This window comes from Cynara cardunculus, assembly GCF_001531365.2.
Source record: "Cynara cardunculus var. scolymus isolate 2C chromosome LG 3, CcrdV1, whole genome shotgun sequence".
NCBI lineage: Eukaryota > Viridiplantae > Streptophyta > Magnoliopsida > Asterales > Asteraceae > Cynara > Cynara cardunculus.
The window spans coordinates 7,452,554-7,478,364 of record NC_037530.1 but is presented as its reverse complement, the minus strand read 5'-3'; the positions used below and the strand labels follow the sequence as shown (position 1 = coordinate 7,478,364).

Sequence of the window (25,811 nt, the reverse complement as noted above, 5' to 3'; positions counted from 1 at the left end):
AAATATAAATTACTTCATTATTGTACATAAATTAAATTATAAAAAAAATTGAATTAAAAAATTACACAAAAAAAAGGAATTTCAAATAGTTAATTTGATACTAATATCGATGTATTTTTGTCAAATTTTTATGATATCTTCAAACATATATTTTATTCAAAAATAAAAACATCATCGCTTTCTCAAAATTACATAAAGCCATATTATAACATCGACTGAGATAAGGAATAAAATGAAATATTAAAATCATGATGTATCTCGCTGCATTGTGCGAGTACGCTTCTAGTATATATATATATATATATATATATATATATATGAAATTGTTTATATAAATAATATTTGGTTAGGTGTAAAGTTGAGGGGGCTTGGCACCACCCTGCCCTCATATTATCTATTTCATTGGGCACATGACACCGCTTTGTTCCTTTGTCACAATGTAAAAATTATAGGGTCGTGAATTCGAAGATGCGACTGTATCATTTTATTGTGTGCAACCATATATAATTTGAAACTACAATAATGACACAAGTTTCTAATGATAGAGTTGGTTTGCATGGTTTTTCACCCATCCCAGGCGCGGGTTCAAATTCCCTGTATGTCATTTTCTTAGTAGCTCGGATAAAGATAAGACTAATAAACAAAAGGATAAAATGGATGTAGAGCAAGTCGTAGAGATCCACCAACCATCTAAAAGGGAATAAGAAACTAAAAACCATCATTTGATCCCTGATTTAAATTTGATGGACAAAGGAAAAGGAAAAATGAGCTACGAGGATGAAGTTGCTGAGAAGAAAGCACGAAAGGATATCCTCCGAGGAGCAAAAAATGATCAAATGGACTCTCTTCGACTCCAATTACCGACAAAACGAGAAATTGCGAGGATGAACTTTAGCATTTGATCCTCAGTAAACTTTCATGTGTGACTATTAGAATTATGTCTAGATAAATGAAAGTCCATATTTTACTATCTTGTATTTTTGCTCATATATACTATTTCTTAAGTAACGCGAAACAAAAAAAAAATAAAAGAAAAGCCCTAAAAACATATGAAAACAGAAAATAAAATAAAAATCGACAAAAGAATCCAAAATGAATCGCTGGATTTATGAGTTTTGGGATCGAAGTGTTATTTAATCTAATATATCTATTTGTATTATTAACAAACAGGGGGATATTATTAGTCTCAGTCATTTGATTTGAATATAATACAATACATCTGGTCCATCACTTAGAAGAATTCATTAAAATAGTGTACGTATGTCTTAGAACAATTCAAATTAACATTTTATAATCACATCCTTTGGGATATCTATCAGTATTGGCAACAGATAATAATCCTATTAGGATTTGGTATATGGATTTAAAATCGGATTTAGTATCCAAATTCATACTCAGACTTGGTACCCAGATTGGTATCAGGACTTGATATCTGGTTTAGTATTCGGATTTGATATCCAGATCCAAAATTAGTATCTGAATTAAGTATCCGAACGCACTATCCAATTCCAGTATCTGCAAGATCCAAATATTTGACAGGATCCGAATATAACACTTCATAAATCAAATATCTTTCCCGAACCCGGAATATAACTAATGTTTTGGAACGAAAAATAGATAATATTTTTTTGTAGAAGCCTCGTTATTATCTCTGTATTGATACAAGAACACAAAAACTTTCAACAAAATCGAAGACTAGTTGAAGAGATGCCAAAATTGTCACTAAAGTAGATTGGTTTGCCATCTAGTCGTAAAAAAGATCAATACAAGATCAAGTCAAAAGTAGTATGACAAATATTAATTCTGGCAAGCCAATTTTGGAGTGCAAACTTAAACAGTAAGTTTAACTCACCAACTCTACAAACTCTTATTTTAGTATGGGGACATATTTGACATGTCAAACGTCTATATCACTTTCAAATGCTGAAAGGTGGAGTAAACCATGCATTAATTAGCAAATCAGATGAAGACACACGTTAAAGTTGGACGGTGGCATTAAATGCATGATGGCTATAAAAGGACATCATTGTCATGTGTTGCAACTCACCCGTTCTGAAAGCAATTCTCAGTGATAGTTTCTTAGGAAAATTCAGCGTCATCCAACTGTGAAACTATATATATTCTTCATATTTGGAAGGATACATTCCTAGTTTCCGCAACACATATATAATTCTTTGTTTCAATAAACTTACATAATTAAAAAGTGTATATATGTTACCGCCCCTTCTACAAACACTTTATGTATCAGTCATTTCCATTCTAGGACCAACAAAAAAAATGATCGGTTTAACATACTACAACGGACCCATCTCCCCAAAACCTATAATCCCGACCAAATTGGAGGAATGAAAATTCATTCCCGCTCATTCCTCCTTTCCATATTGTCGCTCTATCTTTATTAACTCTCTTATCTTGCCTCCGTGCAAACAATGAAGGCAACAAATTTGACAATATTTGTGGCCAATCAATGAATGTTAATCTCAAAATTGACGATGAATGTGTGTTTTTAGGTCGGTTTTTGTTCTTCTTCTATTGCTTATCAAAATTGTTGCTTCTTACTAATGCTTTCGGTACAATTTATGGTAGTTTAGGTCGGATGTCACTGTTGCTTCTTGAAATCATTGCGATGAGTCTTCGTTTTCAGGTACACTATGTGGTAGTTTAGGTTTGTACCTTTCTCGATTTGTAGTTTCTACTCTTCTTTTCTTGAAAATTATTGCTTCTTTCTTTTTCTTTTTTTAATTCGTTGTTGGATTTGAGGTATTTGCATAGTTAATGTTGGTTTTGCTATTCGGTTTTTCTATATTCGTTGTTGTTATATATAACATTTAGCTTTAGAATGATATATCATGTTTTTATATTGCATTCCCAGTGTTCAGTATTAACAATTTTTCATGTCATTACATTTACTACTCATTAGCAACTGAAATCTCTAACAGTTTTCGTTGTTGTTGTTGCTGTTGTTGTTGGCGATGTTGATATAACATTTTTGTTGTTGTAAATATCAAGTTTGTGTGTTTGTTGATTTGAATCAATAATTTCTTTAGTCCATAATCATCAGCTAGTTTAATGTAATGAGCTTATTGAAAACAAGTCTCGTTTAGATATACCATAAGTTATCTTATTGAAACGCTACTGTAACTAACATTTTTAATACAGCGGGAACTTTTTTACACTTTCTTCCAATAATTCCTTTGATTATTATTAATTGTTATTAGTTATTAATTATTAATTACTATTATTTAATAATAGTTATAAACGAATACTAATTGTAAATTATTTATTTTAAATTATTATTCATTATATTTAATATTATCATCCCACATATTGACTCCAGGATCAAATATCTTAAAAACAAATATAATCTCAACTTTGAAATGTTTATTCAATCAAGTATCATCAATCAGGTATCAGTAGAATGATGTTGAGCACAACATGAATTCTCAGAAACAATGGTATGACGACTGATCTAAAGGGACTGCATGAATTTATTTTTATCAATTTTTTACTATATAGTTTTTTCTTCATTTTTTGCCATTTTTATTTTTCCAAACTTATAAGAATACAGTTGGCTTATGGATCTTGAAATTGTCATATATGCTCAAAATGGACTTGGTATGGGGTAGAATGGAGCAATTGGGCTCTAAAAGTCGAGAATATATCACAAACATGTGAGAATAGTTGTGAGAATAGCAATAATAGAAAAGATGTGGCATGTGCTTTTCCTCTAAAAGTGAACGTGAACAAGAATTTGAAATATTCAACATTTCATCTTACCATTTAAACGAGGTTAATTTATTTTACTTCCGAATTTGAGTCCATATCTGGTCAAATAGTATCACAACATGCTCCTATTGCCAATGTTCCGAATCATGCTAATATATCCAATTCTGTGAATAATGAGAAAATGTAGAAGGCGTGAATGACCTTTTTTAGTGTTGGCATATATCAAATCAATGTTGGTAAATCTCTTGAAATTTGCTATAACGATCATGATAAAGTTAATATCTTGTTTACGTTGCCAATTCATATGGTAAAAGGCGTGCGTGCTTGAATTATTGTATTAGTTATACTGATTAATGAATTTGGACCCGGAACATATCTTGTATAACATTTTTGTATGTTAGGTTGACGGAAAAAAAACATTTGATATAAACCACAAGGGTTGTGGCGTAGTGATTGAGGTATTAAGGGATGTAATGGAATATCACATCAGGGTTCGATTCCAGACATATACAACAATTATAGCCACTGAGTTATTATGGCTGATTTCTTACAGTCACAATTTACCGCGATTAGTCCAGACATAGCCTGAGACACTTTTCCAAATAAATTAAAAACGAATTTTAATTTAATAAGATGGCAAATACAAAAAGAGATTTGGGGTGAGAGAGGCTCGAACTCTCGACCTCAGGATAACTCAGAATGCTATGAGACCTACGCGCTAGCCAACTGCGCCACCACCCCTTGATGTTTTTTCACTCTATCTTTTAAACTTTTCAATAATACAACTGTTCAAGATTTACATGTTTAATTCTTGACTGAAAACTATAATTAATTAATTAATTAATTAAAAAATTTATTTGTAAGACGAAGGGGCCGTTTATCAAACGCTTACTCAGGTAAGTGAACACCAAGTCACATTATCTTACCGGATGAATATAGTAAGGACAAAGAATCTTATCCAATAAGAGCAAGACAAGAACCAAAAGTCTTAACCAGTAAATGAGGGTGGCGACTCTTACCATGATAAGCGCTTACCAGGTAAATTGTTGTATACGATATATCGTTTTGGTGAACTAAAATCTTACCCGGTAAGCACTTACCGGGTAAGTGTTTGATAAACAACCTCTAACCGAAAAGGTGAATCCGTTAAGATCCTTGCAATCGTTTCTTGTTGATCAACGGATTTTTGCGTACTTTTTCTTCTGTTGGAATATCATAAAAGATCAAAACAAAAATCTCCAACCTTCCCTGTAGGTCATGAAATTAGCAACTGTTAATAAAATAAGGTTTTTTTACTTCTTCATTTCTCATTCAAAAACTACAAATTTCCCAAACGTTTTAAATCATCATGTGTAGTAGATCGTACGCCTCATAAACGAGATGTATACTTTACATTTAAGAAATGGTGTATAATGTTAGCCACGCCCTTTACAGACTATTTTCGCACAAAAAATAACCTACGTAACATAATTTTTTAACAATCTGTTCATATTTCGTTTGGTTACTGGCCCATGTCATGAAAACAATATATTTAAGAGCATGTTTTAAATGTAATCAAAAGCCAAATTGAGGCTTCTTCTTATGATGGCTCCTCTGGGATTGTTGATCGAGAAACCAAATGTTTCAACATCACAAGATACGATAAGTAAGATTGAACTCAAATACGTTACGAGTCAATTGAAAAACAAGTTCTTGAGGTTCAAAATAAAAAATGGTTCTAAACATCGGTCAAAACTAGCTACAACTTAAAACCAATTTGAGTTAAATGTTTGAATTCTATTACACGTTTTTTTTATTAAATAGAAGTTTTCATTTTATTTGATAAATTAACGCAAATCATATAAAAATCTCAATCTCATTTAAATTCGAATAATTGATGCATGTTTTCTGAAAAAACATAAATGATTGACAAAATAATGTGCAACACTCAAAAACCAATGATTTGTAAAATAAATAATTATTGAGGGTTAAAAATTTAAAGAGTAAACGAATAAGAGATTAAATGCTGATACTCCAAGTTATGATTTTTATTGCTATAAATTGTGGGAACCGGGTTTTTGTTATGGAAAATCATGGGGTTGCTTTTGGATAAGTGGTGAAAGTTTAGGAGTGTTTTTGAAAAATTGGTTAAAATATCAACTTCTTCACCACCTCTTTATATATATATATATATATATATATATATATATGGGTTTGGTTTTTAATTTTCCTTTCTATCCTTGGAAGAAAAAATAAAGAAAGAAAAACTTGGTGAGAGTGTTTTTGGTCATTGGTTCAAGTAATTAGAAGGAAGAAGAGAAGAACGTTTACGTGTTCGTATTTGATTAATTGTTGATTTTTTGCATCTTCATCTACGTGTAATTAGAAGGTGAGTTATTACTCTAAAAGCATCATTTGATTTGCTTTGATAAGGAACTATATGGTTTCATGTTTTATACATAGAGTGTTTTGAAATTGATTATATGTTATTTTTAGCATAATATTGGGATTTGATATTGTTAGTACCGAAGGGAATGACAATAAACAGAAACTAATTGTAGAAGAGGGGTTGAATACAATTACACAGACTTTTTTTTAACTTTTTAATTCTTATTGATTTATATCAAGAATTAATACACACAGAAATACACAAGATTGTTGCGGAAGATAGGAAAGGAAAACCTAACCTAAACAATCTTACAAGGAGAAGAACTTTCAAGAACAACACAAAAAGTTCTTGAAAGGAAATGAATAACACTAAGAATTTCTTCGCACACAGGAGAGCAAGGGAGTAGAAGAGAATAGTCGATTGCTTTGAGAATGCACTAAGTAATCTTGCAAAAGCCAGTTGTTTGCATGGGAGATGCACACTGCCTTTTTATACTACCTTCAGCATTTAATGCATGGGGACACTTGTCACTTGAGGATAAGAAGGCAGGGGTTGACTTGACCAATGTTGATATCTCATTTTCATCGTATACAGCGTGCATACAACATTGTTCATCAAGAGACAAACTTTGCAGAGATATGGTCAGTCTGTAGGAAGATCTCCTTAGGATGGATATGTAGCTTCAAGCAGCTACTCACAAATCGTCGGTCCATGAAGATTTTCAATCTTCGGATGATCTTCAATCTTGAGTCCATGAAGATTTTCAATCTTCGGTCTATGAAGATCTTCAATCTTGAGTCCATGAAGATTTTCAATCTTCGGTCTATGAAGATCTTCCTTCAATCGGCTTGTAGCATCAAAATATTTTCAATATTCATTTCAGCTACTTTGGAGTCTTGGTTTATATATTAGACAGTTGATCCACAACACCGCATCGRTGACYTTCTGTCTTCACATCGGCTAGTCTTCGATTTTGCCAATGGCTTAAGTATGTACCAAGACACCAATATATAAAGAACCAATAACTACTAAGTGTTGCTAAGGTAGAGGAACAGATCAGTGGGTCATCACCAAATCAATAGGTGACCCAACAGATATATTATTATCAACTGATTGGGATAAGTGTGACATTAATCAGGAGAGGCATATATTTTGTAATGAGATTGGCACAATCAGGAGCTGGTTAAATTTATGGCATAATCAGAAGCTAGGTATATCGGGATAAGGGTGGCATAATCTATTTCTGGAAATGATGATATTCTGATCATGAGTTATTGTTATCGCATCTTTATGATGTGATGGGATTGATTTTATCGCATGTGTATAATACGATGAAATTGGGATTTGGATCGAAGTGTTAGTTTAACGCATCCTTGTGATGGGACATGATGGGTTTATCGCACCCATGTGGTGCGAGAAGTTATGATTATCACATCTATATGGTGCGATTAGTGGTGGTTATCACATCCTTATGATGTAACAAGATTGGGTTATCATATCTAAATGATGCGTGAAATCATGTTATCGCATCAATGGAATGCGACTAATTGGTGTATCATATGTTTGATGCGATAAGTTGGTATATCATATGTTTGATGCAGCAAGTTGGGTATTAAAGAAAGTTTATACAAGATTTTCTATTGCGGCACCATCGACAAGGTTGACAAAAAAAGAATGTAAAGTATGTGTGGGAAGAAGAACAAGCACAAGCCTTCCAGTTATTGAAAGACAAATTGTGCAGTTCACCAATACTGTCACTACCAGAAGGGGTAGTAGATTTTGTGGTTTGTAGTGATGCTTCAAAGTTGGGTCTGGGTTGTGTTTTGATGCAAAGGAGAAAAGTCATTACTTATGCTTGCAGACAACTGAATGATCATGAAAAACAATACCCTACTCATGTATGGAACTTGCAGCAGTCGTTTTTGCCCTGAAAATTTGGAGACATTATCTACTGGTAACTAAATGTCAAATTTATATAGATCACAAAAATCTTCAACATTTGTTCAATTAAAAAGAGTTAACACATGAGGCAAAGACAATGGATGGAGTTAGTGAATGATTATGACTGCGAAATTATGTATCATCATGGAAAGGCAAATGTGGTGGGTAACGGACTTAGTCAAAAAGAAAAGAGTGGAACAATCAAAGATATTGCATTTACGAGCTAATTTGATCCCTAACGTTCTTGATGAGATTTCAAGATGTCAGAATGAAGAAGTGAAAGAAGAAAATGTACAAGTAGAAAGAATCGGAGGAATGTTAACAAACCTGGTAAAGGACGATCGTGAAATTCTATGATTCAAAGGTAGAATTTATGTGCCTCATTTCGGTAACAACAGTGAAATAATATTGAATGAAGTCATAAGTCTCGATATTCGATTCTCCCGTGTACTAATCAGATGCACAAAAGATTTGAAACCATTCTACTAGTGGCCGAGATTGAAAAATGATATTGCACAATATGTAGAACGATGTTTGACGTGTCTACAAGTGAAGATAGGACATCAACGACCCTGTGGAAATTTGCAATCATTAAAAATACCAATATGGAAGTGGGATCATATAACGATGGATCTTATAATGAAACTACCATGAACTACGAAAGGGTATGATGTTATCTGGGTTATTGTGGATCACTTGAATAAATCTGCACATTTTTTACCAATTAAAGAGGCATATCTGTTGGAAAGACTTGCGAAGATTTATATTGATGAAATAGTAACTCGACAGGGTGTCCCATTGTCAATTATTTCAGAGGGACAATTGATTTGCCTCGAGATTCTGGAGAAACTTTCAAAAAGCAATGGAATCCCAAATTCGGTTGACTAAGGCGTATCACCCACAGACTGACGGGCAAAGTGAGCAAATGATACAAACCCTTGAAGATATGTTGCGAGCTTGTATTATTAACTTTGGGGGTTCATGGGAAAATCATTTACCGTTGATCGAATTTTCTTACAGAAACAGTTATCATTCCAACATTCAAACGACACCTATGAAGTTCTACATGACAAAAAATGTCGAACGTTGTTATGCTGGAATGAAGTGTGTGAGAAACAGTTAGTTGGTCCAGAGATTGTACAGTTAACAACAGAAAAAGATAGATCAAATTTGGGAAAGAATAAAAACAACTCAAAACCGACAAAAGAGTTATGCCGATAAGCGATGTAAGCTGATTGAATTTCAAGTGGGAGATCGTGTAATGATGAAAATTTCACCTTGGAAGGGGATTGTACGTTTCAGAAAAAGAGGTAAACTAAGTCTGAGGTACATTAGGTCGTTCAAAATTTGTAAATGGGTTGGCGAAGTAGCGTATCTATTAAAGCTACCAGAGGAGCTCAGCGGTATTTATAACACTTTCCATGTTTCTAATTTGCCGAAATGTTTGGATGATCCGAATATGGTTGTACCATTACCTGAAATTTAGATTGATGAAAAATTGAGTTTTATGGAAACCCCAGAGGCACAAACTGAAGATATTAGTCTGGTAGAAGTACAGTGGCGATTTCACAAGGGGCAAGAGGCTACATGGGAATTGGAGTCTAAAATAAGAAGGAAATATCCTCAGTTATTTGACTAATTGAATTCCGAGACGCGATTCTTTTGAGGGAAGGATATTGTGATAATCGGGTTTTCGTTATGGAAAGTTTTGGGTTGCTTTTGGATAATTGGTGAAAGTTGAGGGGTGGGTTTTGAAAAATTGGTTAAAATATCAACTTCACTGCCTCTTGTTTAATATATATATATATATATATATATATTGTAATTATAAGAGGTTGATTAATTATTTTTATTATGAATGGTGTTAATCGTGGATATTATCATATTTATTATATTAATTTTAAAGAAATACATAAAACAATTTCATTAAAATTTCATAAGTATGACATGAAACAATTTCAAAACCATATATGAAACAACTTCATATAGAAAAGTATTATATGAAACAAGTGAGTCTTCATGAGACTCACACTCGGGTGAATACTATGTACAAATTATTTAAGCATTAACTGTGAAATGTGTTTTATGGGCTTTGTTTGTACATGTTATATGATAATTGTATTGCATGTATGTGATGTTATGGGATCCATGTGCTACTTATTTTATTTTAAACGTTTACACATGCTTATAAACGGGATAAACTCACATATGTTATTAAATGCAATGCGGAGGAAATGAGTGGTTCACTACTGATATGCCGAGATTTATGTAATCAAGGGAGAATTGTGGGAAATCTGGGGGTAACGGTCGGGTAGTTCCCTCCCAAATAATTGGCGTGTAGCGACCATGCCATATGATATTGAGATCTCATATAAATTTTTAAAAAGGAACATTTATTGCACTTTTGACTTTGGATTGTGAATTATATGTATGTGTTGACTAGTATATGCATCTCATAGTCAGCTACTTCCAGGATAGGTATAGGTAAGGGACACCAATAGGTTACTGCTAATCTACTCGTATAAGCTTGTGCATATCCATGTGTTAGTCTGGTATGAGACGGACTTTTCATTTAAGACATCATATAATATTTATTTATTTATTTAAGATTTTAACTATAAGAAACATCAATTAAGAATTTTAGGATTTTAGTTAATAAATGATTTTCATTATTTATTGATGATCTATAACGTGACACCTTAAATGAAATATGTGGATGTTACATAATGTTCCAATTCGGTTTGCATTTTTTTCCAGTTAAACAGTAAATAAAAGATATTTTATTTTAAAACCTATTAAAAAAAAAGTAAGGGGTTGTTTGGCCGTTACTGAATGGTTTGGTGTAAAATGATTAAGTGGTTAGAATGATCAGAAAACTCTCATAATATAACGCAAAATAAAATATAATTGTTTGGTAATTGTTTACAATGAAATTAGAGCGCTAAATGGTTAAGGAAGACCCAATATACAAAATAATGCAGAGGGTTTTAGAACCATAAAGAGACAAACTTTTTTTTTTGCCAAACAAGATTTCTCCCTTAATGAAACTATTAACATGTAAACAAACAACCTCTAAACCTATGAGAAGCGCATCAGAAAAACGAACGGTAAAATTGGAAGCAAAAAATAAACGCGCCAGGTAGGGGTCGAACCTACGACTTTCTGCTTAGGAAACAGACGCTCTATCCACTGAGCTACAGGCGCTTTTTATTTTATATTCTGTATTAATAAAATATATTTAAAACATATATCAAAAAATAAAATTAAAATATCTACGTCTTTTATTTTTCGATTTTTATTTTTTTATAAAGTAAAGTTAAAAAGCTGATATTTAACTCCAATCAGCTCGACATAGAGATTGCAATAATACTTTTGAAGTCGATATGAATCATATGCGTAAAACATAGGGATCAAAAGTAATGCCAAGGCGAAAGCCATTCTAACATGATTCTTGTACAGTTGATGGCTCAAATTAGAACCGATGTCGACCTTTCATTTAATGAAATAATAAAACGAAACGAAAAAATAAAATAAAATAAAAGAAATGTTACAAACTTTTTAATGGCATGATAAAAGGTGTTTTAAAAGTAACAGCGTCAATAGCAGCCAAGGGGGGGTTAAAGAGTGAGAGAGCACACACTTTGTATATAAACAGCAAAAGAGCAGACTCCCAATTACAAGCAGCCACCTTCTTCAATCACTCACTTTGAATGTCTTCCTTCCTCTTTCTTATTCTTCTATCTTTTGGCTTCATCCACGATCAGAATTAAGCCAGATTCTTCCAATTCCTGAATCTGCAACACATGAATTCAGCCACCAACTCAATAGGGTCAGATTCTTTTGCTTTCATCCCACTAATTTTCATCCTTAAACTTGTTTTTTGAATCATATGATTTGGCAGGGTATAAGCAGTTTCCAAGATTTTCTTGATTCTTGATCAGGTGTTGGGTCTTTGAACATGTTCTAGTAATAAATCTCAAAAAAGGGTTAAATTAAATCATTCTGTCCGTATTCCAATTTCTAGAGCAGATTGAAGCAGCCATGGAGACATTGTCTCCATCTTCCAACAGTTTGAGCTCAAGCAACAAGGTGATGCAAGATACCAAGAACAAACAATGGACCGACGAACAAAACACGTGGTTTGAAAGTGCTCTTGCTATATTCGATACAGAAACACCCGACCGGTGGTCAAATGTGGCCGCTTTGGTCCCTGGGAAATCAGAATACGACGTCAAGAAACAGTATGAGGTATTGAAAGCTGATATCAATAATATTGAAGCTGGTTTGGTACCGATTCCGGGTTATTTCAGTTCCTCTTTCAAATTGGAACTGGTGGAAGATCATGGATTCAGTATCTTCAGAAAGAGGCCTTCAAAGTTCAGATCTTTGGATCAGGAGAAAAGAAAGGGTGTTCCCTGGACTGAAGAGGAGCACAGGTAACTTTCTAGTTTCTAAGTTGTAGATTTTGTTATTTAGCAGGAGATAGGGTTCCAATTCTGGCTTATTGAATCGGATCTTTTTAGGCGATTCTTGATGGGTCTTCAAGTTCATGGGAAAGGAGACTGGAAAAGTATTTCTCGTAATTTTGTGATGACGAAAACACCGACACAAGTAGCAAGTCATGCTCAGAAGTATTATGCAAGACTAAATGCAGATGGGAAAGAGAAGAGGAGACCTAGCATCCATGATATCACAATGATCAATCTCCCAGACAATACTAATTCCCCAGATGGCAGCGATAGATCATCTAAATCCTTAGGGTTACCAAAAGGCCTGCTTCACTGGAACAACTCAAGTGAAGAAACTGTGATGACTTACCCATTTGAGATTGCTAAACTGAACAGAAATGGTGGTAATGGAATGAATATCCGAGTTTACAATTCTGGCCTCCATTTCCAACCTACAAGGTACCAGGTTCAAGGTTAAGGAAGCAAAGTTTGTGTTTGTCGTTAACAATCCTGTTTATATGTACTTCTACTTTCTTTGTATTTCAATAGTTTGTTTTAATGTCTCTGTCTTAGTGATTATAACATCTATGATAACGATACAAATTCCTAGAACTTATTAAAAACTGTGTCTGAGACTCTGAGTTCAAGTTTCTGAAATGGGATCCATTTCTGGAGAATCAAATGTCCAGATTTCAATTTTGAACCCAACAACAGGAATGGAATTTTGTTTTTAAATTCTAAAGAATTATATATATATATATATATATATATATGTATATCTAAACGGCTATTCATGATCAGGTGATTCAGGTTCACACGTATAAAACGCGAAATTGTGGATTTACATATCAAATCTTCTAGAGTGCCTTTCTTTATCAAAGTTAAAGCAAAGTTGGCCTGTTCTGTTACTAAAGAACTAACCGAGTCATATCTTTATAAGTTCGCTAGACTGCCATGTCAGCGGCTGAGTCAACATCCACTCTTACCAAAATTTTCAGAATATCTAACTTCTAACTTTAGTTTCCATTGGCGTCCTTTTCACAACCATGTATAGTATATATGCACAGGAATACAAGCATGTTGACTGTTGCCTTTATAATAGAGCTGGCTGAGTCTGCATTCCACAAGCATATTGTGTTATTATGCTTTGGAATAAAAGATCATATTTATGGATTTTCATTTAATAACCCTTAGTCTTTATTTTCTACGATTCCCGAAGGTCCCCTTTGCTAGTTTGTTCCTTCCTATCTTTCAGTTTTCCTGGCAGATGTTCCAGCTGACACTTCATTTGATCCCAATGGAACAAAGAAGCAAGTTTTGACCATAAAATGGAAATCTAGATAAGAATCCAAGGCATATATTAATGTTTCAAGCATTTGGTTTTGGAATGGCTATAGAGGATTTTACTTTATTGATTTTTCTATCATTTAATGCATCAACCTTTTCTGATTTCAGTCAAACCCAAGATTTTGACATTTCCTTGACCGAAAGAAAACTATTACATGTATTAATCATGGATTAGCTTTTTAAAGTACTTTACACCAACCTGAATTCGGTTGCCAACAAAAGGTGGGAAGATATCTCCAGCAATATATACGGATATGGTAGGGAATCAGCATCAAAGCTTCTCTAGCTCAAGTTTTAACCAAAGTTTTGTTCTAGTTTCAGTTCCGTTCAATGGCGCTAGAGAAGTTCTTAAACATACCCTTTATGGGCTCATTTGGGAGGTTGGATTCACATACCTATCACGTTGTCTACCTTCGTATTTTTATGCGGATCATACCAACACTAATGCAACGGATCTCATCAAAATCTCCAGACAATCATGTTTGGAAGAAAGTATTCCTAGGGAAAAAAAAAGGAATTAGCTTTCCGTAGTATTCAATTTTCTGATTCACCAAGGTTGCATAGAGAGTGAATAGATCACAATTCACATCTAAAGATTGAACATACCAATAAAAACAAGTATCAACTCTTTTCCTAGAGTCAAAATAACCAAATCCTGAGAAAAGAAATATACTATGTATCTCGGTTAACGAAATTCAACATTTTTAGCTCTAAACAAGGCTTGGCTTTGAGAAATAAGCACAGAAATGGTGTCCCTTAATGATGATTACTGTTGGTTTTCCTAATGGGTACTATACTAATATAGTGGTTGATACTACTGCCAACTATAAAACAAGGATGAAGGATCATCCACAAAAGGCCAAGTCTAAGTGCCCATACACAAACGTCCACCTTATATTTCATACATAAGCCACAGAAGTATGCAATAAAAAAGTATATTATGTACTATTTGGTTTAATTCAACTTTTATTTGGAGTATGACAAAGGCCCTCACTTCATAAAACAAATTTTTAATTGGAGAAACCTTTCTGCAAGTTGCAATGTGAAAGCACTTAGGTCCACCACTTTATTCTATTTTTGATCCATTTTTCTTAGTGGGGATGCCCCACATATGTTAGAGCCTCATAACATACACCTCCTTTCTTCATTTCCTTCATCTGGCCTATATATTTCAGAATTTGGTTGATGAAGATATATATGTATAAATATATATAAGGGCATCGATTACATTCTAGTGTGCAGTGAAATAGAAACTGAATTCCAGTGATTTGTTTATTATTCATGATCATTTTTAGTATTCTAATATACTATATGATTGATACATATATAAAAGGAAGATGGTTCCTAACTTCCTTTTATGTGATTGATGAATTTTCAGTAGAAGTTTAATAGATATGTTGGAAGGGAAGAACAGTTTATCATGTTCTAGCTATATCATCATCCACTACATGTTTATCTTTCTCAGGAGAAGTTCCTAAGGTAGATATCATTTACAAATCTCATAGAGGGATCTCCACCATCTAAAAAAATACCATCTTTATTTGTTCATCCTAGAGTAAAGGGGACTACTTTATTTCAGTTAAAACAATAATTTTTAGGAAAGTGACAACTTCGGTTTGATATTTAAGGTTCCACGAACCAATGTGAGTGAAGTCATAAAACATGTCACTTTTCATGCATCCACGACTGCCTTGATTAATTATTGAATCCTTATCCTCTTCAAAACAGAAGCACCTAAAAATCTAGAAAAAATAATTCAAGTACTAAGACAAACAAACATGTGCACAAAGCTTACTATACTTCCTTGATGGTAACTCTTGATAGTCCTCCTATAACGTAACAACCCCCTTTTGTAAAGATCATCACAAAAGACAAAAACTAATCCTGGTAGAAATTTAATTAAGTATGCAGATTCTGTGTTAATTATTTCCTTGGCTGAAAAGTTGTACAGAATTCTTTAGGTCAATCAAGAATCTGTAACCAAAAGATTTCTAAAAGCATGCAAAATGACACATGATTTTAGATCCAATTCTACTGCGATGAAATTTAACAGGAAGTTTGATGGCATAACAAAAAGAATGATAAGTTGACTAACCTGATTGGTCTGAGCCTAAAGATGTGTGATGATGCATGCACCGTAGATGTTCCACAGCAAATGTCTGCTGACTTGCAAATTCAAATCTTGAGACTAATCTACTTTCCAGAACCACCGAACTGTCCGTTTGTAGGAATCTTTGTGGTTCACAACTATAATCGCAATTTCATGAATAGTTAAATCACATAATTCTGAACAACAATATGTGTCCTCATGTGTGCTCTTATGTTGGAATTTGGAACTCTTCATTTCTCAACGAGCAATTCACTGATTTGCTAAGTAACTCAGCATAAGCCATCTGACAATCTCTATGCAACAGAACTATGAATATGCATGTTCATTTTACAACAGATCACGTATGGAGGCTTGGTGAAGATGGCTCATTAACATCACAAACGCTATCAAAATTACAAAGTACAACAAACTTATTACATGGCCATTGTTCTAGGAATTAGAACAAAACCAATAACTTAATTTTGGGGGTGTGAGGAGGACAACATATATAAAAAAAGGGAAAAAAACATTGCCTATGAACAGCTAAAATACAGGAAATGGGAAGAAAAACAGATAGAACTTATCTCAGCCTGTGATAGACTGAAGAAATGAAGCCACCGTCACCAGTTCCACTCAGGCACCTGGAACCTTTTTGAAGAAGGAATATGTTTGATGGCCAAGGGAAAATTTAAAACTCGTGGAATCAGATATATACACATGCCTATTCTGCTATTCATCAAGGACCGGAATGGAATTAAGCGAGATAACAGAAGGTGGGAAATCTGTTCTTGGTCCAGCAAGAGAGTAGTATGCAAGTATATGGGCAGGATGCTCAACCTCTTGGTCTTCTCCAGCAAGAACCCTTCTAGAAGGAATTACTTCGATATTCCAAAACGGACGCGCCATTGTTAAGAGATCACATCCAGTGGGGGATCCCCTATACCCTTGTACCCATAGGTATCTTAGAGACCTAAGATGTAAAACAGCAATAGCCAATGCTTGTTCACTGAAACAGCAGCCCCTCACTTCCAGCTTCTGTAGACTAGGGCAGCCTCTAGAGAAGCCTAAAAGCCCTGCATCAGATTCTCCAACATAACCTAACAGCATCCACTTTATATTTTGGCTGTATTGACCAATATATGTCAAACCCACATCTGTTAACCCTCCTGGACGAAGATAGAGAGCAAATCTTCTAAGCTTATGACAGCCACTTAATAGAGATCGGACTCCATTGTCAAGGGGTAAGTCAGTAATCACCTCTTCTCTATCCAGCAAGACCATACGAAAATCACAAAGGTTTTTCAAGTGCATGCCCATGCATTCCAGAGCTGCGTTTGTGATATCAGATACGTACACAGCAATGTATTCCAACTCAATACATCCTTGTGCTAAGGCAGTCAGGCCTCTTTGAGAAACGATGCCTTCTTCGTCTTCCATTTCCTGTTCATCAGCACCTCGCTCAATCCTAAGCCTCTTCATTTTCTTGCAATAACGTGCAAGAACTTCCATGCCCCGGTCTCCAATTACGTTCCTAGTCTGTCCATAAGTACAACACAAAACACTTTTATTAATTGATATATGGCATAACAGGAACCATTTTCTATAAATGTTACTAAAAGAGAGTAGAAGTTTCCTTCATATTCCAAATGTAAGGCTGCTCGTTCCTAAAAATTGTAGATGTTTGAACTCCACAAGTTAAGTCCCTTCTAAAACAACAACCCAAACTTGTACCAATTACAACAAAACACATTAAGTCAATCAGTTGATTATGCTAACACAAGATGAGAGGACGGGTAACTAATCACCAGAAACAGTTTAAAATGAAGAAAGCATACTATGATTAAAAGCAATGTGCATCTAAAAAGTAAAAAATCCCTCATCTCCAGAAAGATAGGGTATAGATCGACTTATACAGAAATCCCATCACTTGCTGATCACAAAATTGCTATAAAATTTTGTTACCAGTTTTGGACTAATACCTGAGGAACTCATATCAAGTTAAAATCTGGATAGTAGCTCATTTAAGAGTAAATAGTACAAATGAATTTCTTGTTTTGGTGGGGAGAGAGTATATGACAGAAAACAAAATTGATAATGAGAAACTACCTCAAGAACTTCCAAGTTTGGACTCCGTTGGAGCAAGAGGCAGTGGTCCTCTGTGTCAAGAAGGGCATAGAGGAGATCCAACTTCTTGAGCCTGGACGCAAAGGGAAATACAATGGGCATCTCATTCGTACTCATGTAATTTAGACCTAAGCGACACAATCTTTGGGGATAGGAGACTGCAGCATACTCTTCTGCTTGATTGTTAAAGCATCCCCCACCAAATTCTTCTAGCGAAACAGCAGCTCGAAAGAAACCAACAAGGTCCAATATTTCACAATCACCTATTTTGACTGAGACTAAATTCTTGCATTTTCTGGCTATGAGTTCAAGATCTTTAAAATTAACTTTGGAAAGATCTGTCATGTAGAAGTTCAGTGTTTCAAGAACAGTGTTATTTAAAGCAAGCTCATGTAGCCAGTCTCCATCTTTCTCTATTACTTGGCTCTCTTCTAGAAATAAGGTATTGAGGTTCCTGCAATACCAAAAAGCATAAAATTTTGCATCATCAACTACATATAAGTCAGAAACTAAAAATCTGGAATCAAAAAATGAGAGTCGGATGATGTAATATACTTTAGCTAGAAAAGAAGATAAATATGATACTCCATAAAGGGGACAACGCTAAAACGCCTCAGAGATTTAATAATTGGGAAGTTGAAGGGACAACATGTTCCACCATGAACGCTTTCGTCCTTCCTAACTTGTTGATACCGAAACAAAATGGTCCATTATATTACCCTTAACTATGCATAAGATTAGAATGGTCCATGAATATTCCCTTAACTATGCATAAGGTTTCTGGTTTTGATAAGTTCTACATGGTACCATAGCAGTAATTACCTATATATCAGTGGTATGCAGAACATTACATTGCCAATTCTCTAATCATTGATCACGTGTAGAATCAACTTTCCATCTAGTTATACCAAGTGTTCTTTGGTTTCCATTTTCCAAGTCTCATCTCACAGTCATCCATTGCATCTGAGTGATTTCTCCTTGTGCCATATAACAAGAACACAAATAGAAACTAAGCTTTACAGACCTATCGTAACTCCGGATCTATAGCAGCTGACAGTAGTCATCTTCTTCTCCTTCTGGCTACATTATTAGTTTGCTTTGCATTCTCATGTGCTGTCAAATAGTTTTAGCTTATTCTTTTTAAGGTATTCATTCTACTCTTTTCTTAACTTATACACTTCAAAATGCAATGCATCAAAAACATGCCATTTTGTCTGAATGATTCAGACTTCTAAATGATACATAGAATGGAGGCAAGGACCTCAAGGTGTTACACATGACATGGAGTACTAAAGATCATTGGGACGCTTCTTTTTAGCACATTACTAGCCAAAGGTCAAATGGTCAATGATCAAACCTAACAAGTCGACAACTCCACCTACTTGACAGCTCTAAGTCATAAAGTACTACATGTCAATAAGACAAACTTTTGACTTTTGAGCTCAAACTTGATGCTTATTATAGAAAATGATGGTAAATTCTTGAATTGATCAAAGATTTTGATCATTGCTTTGAAATTATAAAGCAACAAATATAAATATATGTACCAATATCCTCAACATATTATATTTTGATCATACTGTGTGAATTGGAAATGGTACTGCTTAAACCTCATAAGTTGAAAAATGCATTTCTTCTTTCAAGCAATATAAAAGAAGATTGAAAGTAAAAGAGGGAACCCAATAATATCATGTACGTTCTACAGAAAATGAAAACCCCACCAGCATTGAAGATGGAGGTACCATTTGATCAGCAGGTACACGAAAGATACGACGTTTATGACGATATAAATAAATACGTTATGGCTTTTGCAATAGCATACGATCTAAGAATGGGGGAAAATCCTTGCTTATAAAGATTATTCAAGAAGAAGAAAAACAGAGCATAAAGAATGTTAAAGAGTAATTTAGAAAACAGAAGTTAATATTATATCAGAATTTAACTTTTTTTAGTAAAAATTATGAATGAAAGATCAAACTTATGGAAGATTTAACAATTAACATAAAGCTAAGAGGATTACAAAATCACGAAAATACCTGCAGGATCGACAAATATGCAGTAGCCCATCGGTGGAAAACCCAGAGCACTTATCAAGCTTAAGAACCTGAAGAACATGCCCTCGCGAAGTTGCGAGCAGTTGAAGATCCTCATCTTTAACAATCATCCTTCTAAAGTGCATGTCCCTTAAGCAGGCGAAAGATGTCGCAATCTCCTCCACCCATGGCGTCACAAAGCCACCCCAATCCTCCGGGATCAGATTATACATGGCAGCACGGGGTTTCCCTTTCAGCGTGAGTGACTCAAGGTACGGGAACCTCCGCCAAAGCTGCTGCGGCGTGGCCGTATAACACAAGGCAATCATGACGTGCTTGCGTGTCTGAGCCTCCAGCTCGCACCATCTCCGGCACACAAGGGAAACAGATTGGCGGTCCCGTGAATCGTGTATGTACGGAATCACACACTCGAAAGCCACATCCGACATGCCATGTATCCGGTGGTGGTTGTAGCTCCGATCCTCCATATTAACTCCAACAGATCACAAATCAAATTAAACCAAATTCTGGTGAATAGAAAGACCAAATTCAATCAGAAGATTCAAAAAAGACGATTGGATTAGAAGACCCCACATCGAGTAGTGAGGTTTAGGAAGATATTTACACAGATTATATGAAATTGAGGAGATCGATGAGTGAGTGAGTGAATGAGTGAGTATGTATGAAGAAAGGAGATAGAGGGTAAGGAGTGGGAGTGGGAGTGGGAGTGGGAGTGGGAGAGGGAGATAGAGATCGGACGGCGACAGTTGGAAGGGTTTGTGTGGGGAGATAAAAATGGAAAGTCGAACAGCAGGTTCTCAGAGTGTCCAGGGGTAATTGGGGGAAATCGCTCCAAGATGCTTTTCTGTTTCCTGTTAATCATCATCTACTTTTACCATAATACCCTTCTTTCCTTCTTTGATTAATTTCCCTTTTTTTTTACAATCTTTTTTATTTTCATTTATTTGTTCTTACTAAATTGACCTACTCATTTAAATCTATTAGTTACTCGTGTAATGCAACGAAATAAATTTTTTATTTTTATTTTTAGTTTAATATAAATATGAAAATAGAATAAAAAATTTAAAAAGTAAAATTGATATTGGTATCAAATCAACTATTTAATAGTTCTCTGTTTAGTTTTTATATAAATTTGAAGATAATATAAAATTTTGAAAAAATAAAAATCGATATTAATATCAAATTAATTTATTCAATAGTTCTCGTTTTTTGGGTGTAAATTCTTTAATTTAATTTTTTATTATAATTTAATTTAAATCTAATAACAAAGTAATTTTTTTTGGTTTAATAATATAATTTTTTATAAAGATAAGAATAAAGTATTCTGTTAGAACTCAATGATTATCTTAATTATATTTTAGATTTTTTATATTTAAAATGAGATGTTTATCTTCTATTTGATTATGTTTATCTCAGTTAGTTACACGAATTCAGATATGAAGCTTTAATAAGTTGTACTTACGCACAATCTACTTGCAATCTTGAGTTTTAAGTAATATGTATTAATAAACAGTACTTTACATATTAAAAGTGGTTTTTAAGAGTATTTGTCAAATATTTTATAATATAGTATAGATAAGCTACAAAAAGTGTTTTTTTTTTATTTTTATTAAAAAATTCTTTAAATTGCTTAATAAACAAACATTTTATATTAACTATACAGACGTAAAATCTTCATTTACATAAAATATGCTCATAGTTTTAAAAAAATGACCAAACTTAGTCGTTGGAGCATCACTCTTTCATAGACACAAATGGATTTTGGCCAAACCAAATTGATTTTTGAAAGGAAAAAGTAATCCCGGATACCGGTTAATGAAATGATAGTCATTTAAGCTGTAAAAATGGCGTCGTGGAGAATAATATGATTATCGTGCTACTAGACTATGGGAGTATTTGGGATTGCTTATAAAAACAACTTATTGACTTATTCCGATGTGACACTGGTAATAAGCAATTTTGAGTGTTTGGAATAACAACTTATACCAATGTAAACCGGTAATAAGAAGTTTTTAAAGAAGTTAAACCCTTCTAACTTATAATAAGTTGTTTCAAATAAGCAATCTCAAACACCCCTTATAATACCTAATTTTATATGATTATTTTTCAATAACCAAAACGATCACCAACTTTTCTCAACCCAACCCAAGTATGATGTCGCATGTGAAACCAGTTCTACAAACCAAATTTTGACAGTTGTTGTTTTCTAATTGTATCGAGAAATATTCAATCCCGAATCAACAATAACATCACTTTATACTTTCTTAGCTTCGTTTCACTTTTATATAATAAGATACGTATGGTATATAATAAGTTTAGAATTTCTCATTGGATATCAAATGCCATGACCTCAACCCCAAGATTCCGATTTAATAATTCGATTTATTTTAATAGTGTTTTATGTTTAGCTTAACGACAGTGTCTAATTAAGTATAAAACTATGCTGGTATTTGTTATTTGAAAGGTGCTTAAACTTCTGGAAGAAAAATTGGTATGTTAACGGAATTAGATTCTTTTAAAATAAACTAACAGCTGATATCAGTAACATAAAATCATGTTGATGTATATTATAATAAACTAAGTATAACTTTAATTTTTATGTTATTTAAACATTACGAGAATTGTTATATTTGTGTTTTGATTACTAAATATATTTAATAATTAAAAGAATAATAATATGAAAATAATTGATATGATTAATACTTATTGTTAATAATTAATAAATAATATTAATGTATAATTGATATTAATTGATAACTAATACTTATTAATATTTAAATTTTATTAATATTTATTTATAACCAAGGAGTTATAATTAGAAAAAGTGACAATGAACTATTACTTCAAGTAACGTTTCAATAAACTAGTTTATAAGATAACTTATGTGCAACCAAACATGTACCCAAAAAATAAATTAGCTTACTTAACAATGCCTAAGGGGTTGTTTGTTTACCTTTTAATAGTTCCATTAAGAGGCGGACTCTGAATTGTTAAGAGGTGAATCTTGTTTGGCAAAAAAAGAGTATGTCTCTTAATGGTTCCAAAACCCTCTGAATGATTTTGTATCATAGGCCTCCCTTAACCATTCAGCGCCCTAATTTCATTGTAAACAGTTACCAAACAATTATATTTCATTTTGAACTATATCATAAGAGTCTCTTAATCATTCTGATCACTTAATCATTCAACAACTGCCAAACAGCCCCTAAGAGGTACTTGTTTAGATGAAAGAACGTGTGAAAATAAAAGTTAAGATAGAAAAAGTAAGAAGCATTAATTATTATTAATCCAGAAGTGAAGATCCATTCCCATCTTTTCTCAGTCATAACTTTCATTCTCACTGAAATCGAACCCTACATTATTACCCAGATGTAAATAATGTTATTTGAGACCCGAAATTCATGCAATAAAATGAAAACGCCGTAAGGACTTACAAAAAAAATAGTAGCAAAGGGAAGTATATATAGTCGTCCCAATTAACCGATTCCTGGTACTTTTTTTATAAAATATACGTATTACGTTTAATGAAGTTTCATGTTTTTCAAATTAAATCAATATAAAATAAACCTTAAATAAATCAAAAGCTAATGGACCCCAAAGTGGAAGGAACCCTATAATTGGGTAGCAACTATCATCATATATAAAATCCCGAGAGATATCTACACTGTATTTCATATATTGAAACACAAACCTTGTACAAATTTATTCTTGATATAAGAATGTATGATTCTTTTAGACTGTATTTAACCATAATCTCATCTGATTCAATTTTAATTAAAAATTTACAGTCTTTCTTATCAACCTATACAATCTTCAACTGCAATTCATTATTATTTTTTAATTTTAAGTATGAAAAATAGATTAAACGGATTATTGTATATTTTAAAACGTAACTAAAATCATAAAAAACTTATCTTATAATTGAAAATTAGTGTTACGTAAATATGTCAATATTAGACTTTATTGATAGAGAATCAAAAACATGAATTTTGATTTTTTTTTTTTTTAAATTTTATCAAAAAAGTACTCTTTAATCAAATAAGACTTAGGGGGTGTTTGGGATTACTTATTTTATCTGCTTATTGACTTATTTCAGTCTGGCACCGGTGATAAGCTAATACCTAGTGTTTGGATAAGAAAAAAGAAAATTGCTTATATCGGTGTCAAACCGGTAATAAGCAGTTTTTGATAAGTTAATCCGTCCTGACTTATGAAAAACTGTTTATTACCAGTTTATCATTTTAACCCTATTACCCTTTATACCTATCTTTTTTCCTCCAGATAACATCGATCTCAATCTTATCCCTTCTCCATATAACAACATCAATCTTCTCTCTGTTCTTTTTGGTCATTTTACAGATATAAGCAAAATTTGTCAAACACTAAAAAACAACTTATCAGCTTATTGCAGTTTGGTACCGCTGTAAGTTAATCCAAACACTTTTTACAAAACTCCAGTTTGATACCACATAAGTTAATAAACACTTTTACAAAAAAACATAAGTTGTTTTAAATAAGCAATCTCAAACACCCCCTTATTCTTAAATGATCAAAAGTCAACCAATGGCACGATGCCATGTGTCAAACTCATAAAAGGAAAAACAAACCATGTGAGGTCGTGGGGTGAGTTAGATTGCTTGAGATCCACATATTAATTATTTCTATCCTCTTTTTTTTTTCAAAAAATAAGTTTGTCTTGTTCACAATCTAATTTTGAGGACCGTTAAACATTGTTTTACTCACCGTTTATTTAAATGCTTATTTGGTAAGCGTTTATCATTAAGAGTCAATATTGTAATTTATTTTATCGGGTAAGATTGTAGTATATCAAAATGGTATCGTATGCAACAATTTACTCGATAAGGCCTTACCCGGGTAAGAATCGTCATCCTCACTTACCGCGTAAGACTCTTCATCTTTATCATTGTTCTTACAGGGTAAGATTTTTTACCCTTGTCATGTTCATCTGGTAAGGAAAATTACTCATTTAACACTTACCGGATAAGCGTTTAGTAAACGACCTCTTAATAATGCAATATCAATATCTTTGTCAAAACAACTTATATCTTTTTCGCTATGGAGTATCTCATCTAGGCTTTATCTCTATCAACAACTATCAACAATCATTTTCTTTTAGACATTTTCACGTGGCATATTTTTCAAGGGCCGTTTTTCAATTTTTTACCGGATTAGTATTTACAAGCAAAAATCATCTCTTTACTTACCTTATTGGGTAACATTCAGGAACATACCTACTAAGGACTGCGCGATGTCATGTGCACCCGCTTACTTAATTCTCGTAAAAAAAAAAATTAGACGTCTTAAAGGTGTACCTGCTTGATTGAAGATGACCTGAAATATTTTAAAACCAAGTTTCTAATATGAAATTAAACTTGATGGAATGGTCTCGCTACTTCGGTTAAAGTTCTTCATATAAGAGGTTTTGGACCATTTCACCAAGTCTAAATTCATACTAAAAACTTAGTTTTAAAATATTTAAGGACGTCCTTAAAATTAAGTGGGTGTACTTTCAAGACGTCTAATTTTTTTTTCGTTTACGATAATCAAGTAAACGGGTGCACGAGACTCCAATCAATCCATAATAGGTCTGCCCCTGGTTTGAACTCTTGATCTCTTAAGAAGTCAAATACTCGGATATTGCTAGACCAAAGACTGTTTAATAAATGCTCAGGTTTATGTAGTCTTAAATAACC

At 33.3% G+C, this 25,811-nt stretch overlaps 2 protein-coding genes and 2 non-coding genes across 8 annotated transcripts; 1 reads left to right on the top strand and 3 right to left on the bottom strand.

Moving 5' to 3' along the window:
* Positions 1-4,381: 4,381 nt before the first annotated feature.
* Positions 4,382-4,467, bottom strand: TRNAM-CAU. Its single transcript is given in 2 exon segments — positions 4,382-4,417; positions 4,430-4,467. It is a non-coding gene; the product is annotated as a tRNA-Met (tRNA).
* Positions 4,468-11,166: 6,699 nt separating this feature from the next.
* TRNAR-CCU lies at positions 11,167-11,239 on the bottom strand. Its single transcript has one exon. It is a non-coding gene; the product is annotated as a tRNA-Arg (tRNA).
* A 397-nt stretch (positions 11,240-11,636) lies between these two features.
* Positions 11,637-13,101, top strand: LOC112509273 (transcription factor DIVARICATA-like). 5 transcript variants are annotated; one of them, XM_025114140.1, is made up of 3 exons: positions 11,637-11,864; positions 12,065-12,471; positions 12,559-13,101. In XM_025114140.1, exons 2-3 carry the CDS (start codon positions 12,077-12,079, stop codon positions 12,959-12,961), a joined length of 798 nt encoding a protein of 265 aa, XP_024969908.1. In that variant the 5' UTR covers positions 11,637-11,864; positions 12,065-12,076; the 3' UTR covers positions 12,962-13,101. The 5 variants fall into 5 exon arrangements, with proteins under 5 accessions (XP_024969908.1, XP_024969907.1, XP_024969906.1 ...); XM_025114139.1 differs by having other exon boundaries at positions 11,638-11,864; positions 12,060-12,471; XM_025114138.1 differs by having other exon boundaries at positions 11,638-11,864; positions 11,977-12,471.
* Positions 13,102-16,314: 3,213 nt separating this feature from the next.
* LOC112509557 (coronatine-insensitive protein 1-like) lies at positions 16,315-20,725 on the bottom strand. Its single transcript, XM_025114563.1, has 3 exons — positions 20,080-20,725; positions 18,026-18,497; positions 16,315-17,455 (listed from the first exon to the last, which is right to left on the bottom strand). The coding sequence occupies exons 1-3, from the start codon at positions 20,562-20,564 to the stop codon at positions 16,649-16,651; spliced, it is 1,764 nt and encodes a 587-aa protein (XP_024970331.1). The 5' UTR covers positions 20,565-20,725; the 3' UTR covers positions 16,315-16,648.
* Positions 20,726-25,811: the final 5,086 nt, after the last annotated feature.

Excerpts from the sequence above, each read along its gene's own strand:
- LOC112509273 (XM_025114140.1), top strand. The coding sequence starts at position 12,077 with ATGGAGACATTGTCTCCATCTTCCAACAGTTTGAGCTCAAGCAACAAG. Across the intron at positions 12,472-12,558 it reads TGGACTGAAGAGGAGCACAG|GCGATTCTTGATGGGTCTTC; the intron begins GTAACTTTCTAG and ends GGATCTTTTTAG.
- LOC112509557 (XM_025114563.1), bottom strand. The coding sequence starts at position 20,564 with ATGGAGGATCGGAGCTACAACCACCACCGGATACATGGCATGTCGGAT. Across the intron at positions 18,498-20,079 it reads CATATTTGTCGATCCTGCAG|GAACCTCAATACCTTATTTC; the intron begins GTATTTTCGTGA and ends TTGGTATTGCAG. Across the intron at positions 17,456-18,025 it reads CAAACTTGGAAGTTCTTGAG|ACTAGGAACGTAATTGGAGA; the intron begins GTAGTTTCTCAT and ends ACTTATGGACAG.